The sequence below is a fragment of the Cibotium barometz genome, chromosome 59 (assembly GCF_041138505.1).
Source record: "Cibotium barometz isolate CiBa-2024 chromosome 59, ASM4113850v1, whole genome shotgun sequence".
In the NCBI taxonomy this organism is placed as follows: Eukaryota; Viridiplantae; Streptophyta; class Polypodiopsida; order Cyatheales; family Cibotiaceae; genus Cibotium; species Cibotium barometz.
The window spans coordinates 27,143,674-27,146,349 of NC_141104.1; the positions used below are offsets into that span (position 1 = coordinate 27,143,674).

At 40.9% G+C, this 2,676-nt stretch overlaps 1 protein-coding gene across 1 annotated transcript; it reads left to right on the plus strand.

The window, feature by feature from the left end:
• LOC147605656 (phenylcoumaran benzylic ether reductase IRL1-like) lies at window positions 1-2,061 on the plus strand. The gene is made up of 5 exons (XM_086793500.1): window positions 1-267; window positions 445-573; window positions 702-939; window positions 1,175-1,381; window positions 1,726-2,061. The coding sequence occupies exons 1-5, from the start codon at window positions 88-90 to the stop codon at window positions 1,887-1,889; spliced, it is 918 nt and encodes a 305-aa protein (XP_086649626.1). The 5' UTR covers window positions 1-87; the 3' UTR covers window positions 1,890-2,061.
• The last annotated feature ends 615 nt before the right edge of the window (window positions 2,062-2,676 follow it).

The following is a 2,676-nucleotide window of genomic DNA, read 5'->3' on the forward strand; positions in this document are numbered from 1 at the left end:
ATCAATCGGATCTCTCTCTCTCTCTCTCTCTCTCTCTCTCTCTCTCTCTCGTGCACAATTGTATTATATAGTTGTTGGGGGCACTTCATGGCCATGGCCAAGAGCAAGGTCCTCATAATCGGAGCCACAGGGTACATAGGAAAGTTCATAGCGCTTGCTGCACCTGCACAGGGTCACCCCACATATGTTCTCGCGAGGCCCTCCACCCTCTCTTCTAAAGCCCATCTCATCGATTCCTTCAAGGCCTCCGGCATCACCATCCTCCAGGTAGCGCTCGCGCGCGCTCACACACACACACACACACACAAGAGGAACTGTGATTGGGCTCTCGTTTTGCTTTTTGGGTATATATCTTTGTTCGGATGTACTCCTCATTTAGGGTTTTTTTTTGGGGTGTTATTTTTGGCACTAATCTTTGTTGTTGTGGTGGTGGTGGTGGTGCAGGGCTCCTTGGATGATCAGGAAAGTCTTGTTGCGGCAATCAAGCAAGTGGATGTCGTGATCTCAGCCGTTGCTCAGATTCTTGACCAAAAGAAGATCATTGCAGCCATCAAAGAAGTTGGGACGATCAAGGTACTGCTGATGGCGTGAAAGGCTGTTTAATTACATTCATCACTCTGCTTAATCCTTCTAAAACAAGAAGTTTATTCGTGACATAAAATTATTAACCCGTATGTTGGCACAATCATGTGCTGCTGCAGCGGTTCTTTCCCTCAGAATTCACCGTCGATGTCGACCGAGTGCAAGCATTGGAACCTGCCAAGACCATGTTCAGCCAAAAGTCGCAAATCCGGAGAGCTGTAGAGGAGGCCCAGGTGCCCCACACATTTGTTGTCAGCAATGGCTTTGCAGGCCACTTTCTTGTTAATCTGTTCCAACCAGGCCACACATCACCACCAAAAGATAAAGCACTGATTTACGGGAGCGGCAATGTGAAAGGTAAGTTTTTCTCCTCAACTTGGTTAATGATGTTGGAGTGGAAAATGAGACCTTGTTTTGCAGCTTTTTTTAATCATGAATTATGCGAGAGGGTCATGCCACTACAAAGGGAATGATCCCATACGGACGTTTTAGACTTGGGATTTTTTTAAAATTAAAAGTAAAATTTTTATAAGCATAATGTATATACTAATTTATTGATGAAATAGGCTTAACTCACTTCATCATTTGCCAGTCATTAGTGTGCTTGAGGATGACATTGGCACCTACACAATCAAGGCAGTGGATGACCCAAGGACCTTGAACAAGACTTTGCACGTAAGGCCACCTGGAAACATCCTTACCTTGAACGAACTGGTGGCTTTATGGGAGAAGAAAATTGGGAAAACTCTTGAGAAAGTAGTCGTGTCAGAGCGTGATATAGTAAAGCAAATCGAAGAAGGTAAGGGAGGGAAGCTCAATCAGACTTTGATTGGAAGTCAGGGGAGAAGGCTAATGTATCCTTGAATTCATTTTTTTAAAGAGAACAAGTTCTTTTTCAGCTTTCATCATATACTCATATGCATACATACATACATACATATATGAGTATATATATATGTATGTATGTATGTATATGTATGTATGTATATACATACATACATACAATATACATACATATATATATGTTATGTATGTATATACATACATACATACAATATACATACATATATATATATATATAGGTGGCAGGTGCAGGCTGCCATATCCATATGATGTTGACACACTTGTTAATGTTGTGTACAGGGATCCCACTTCCAGAGAATGTTGTTCTGGCTATTTTGCATGACATATTTTTCAAAGGAGATCAATCTAACTTTGATTTGGGACCCAACGATGTTGACGCGACTTCACTGTACCCAGAGGTCAAATACACATCTGCAGACGAGTACCTTGGAAAATTTCTGTAGCATCTTTTTATAGTTTTTTTTTTCCATGTGTGTCACGTGTGTGTGTGTGTGTGTGTTTTTGGGGGGCTTTGAGAAAATGTTCAAAAAAAACCCAAGTTTAGTGTTGCATATTTTGAATAATATATTTAAATTTAAAACTTTAATAAGGTACAAATACCTCCAAATTTTGAGATGTTATAGAACAAAAGCCTTGAGATTTCAAGATTTTTTTGATAAATAATTTTACAATGTTCAGATAAAGGTTTTCCACTTTTCAGGATAATATTTGTTTTCGAACGCTCCTTCGAGAGAAGGAAATTACTGTGCATTTCTTGTGCTAGTCGTCATTTGACACTTAAGTCGTATACAATGAATCTTCTAGGACCTTGGTGTACCTTGGTGAAGCTTCTTGCTTGTCTTCACACTTGCTCTCTGCCTAAAAAAATGGCACAATTGTAACCCTTCAGATAAAGTGCAAAAGATCACCCTTTATCTTAAGGGTTGTTTCTCACTTGTTTGTGTTCATACTCATTCAATTAGAGCAGTGCTTCACGTGTTGACTCACCACCAGCCCAAGTCACCGAGCAATGAAAGCGATGCCATGAGGAGGTGGGGGAGATAGCGCAGCGGGTAAGGGCTCTTGCCCTACACCGTGATGGCCTGGGTTTCAATACCCACCACTCCCTGTCTATTCCCTCACTAAAATAAAAATGAAAATATCCCTCACAATACACCCAAAAAAAAAGGAGTTGCAACCGCTGGTGCTAAGTCTAGACTGCAAGCCCCTTATATATTACCCACCAAGTAT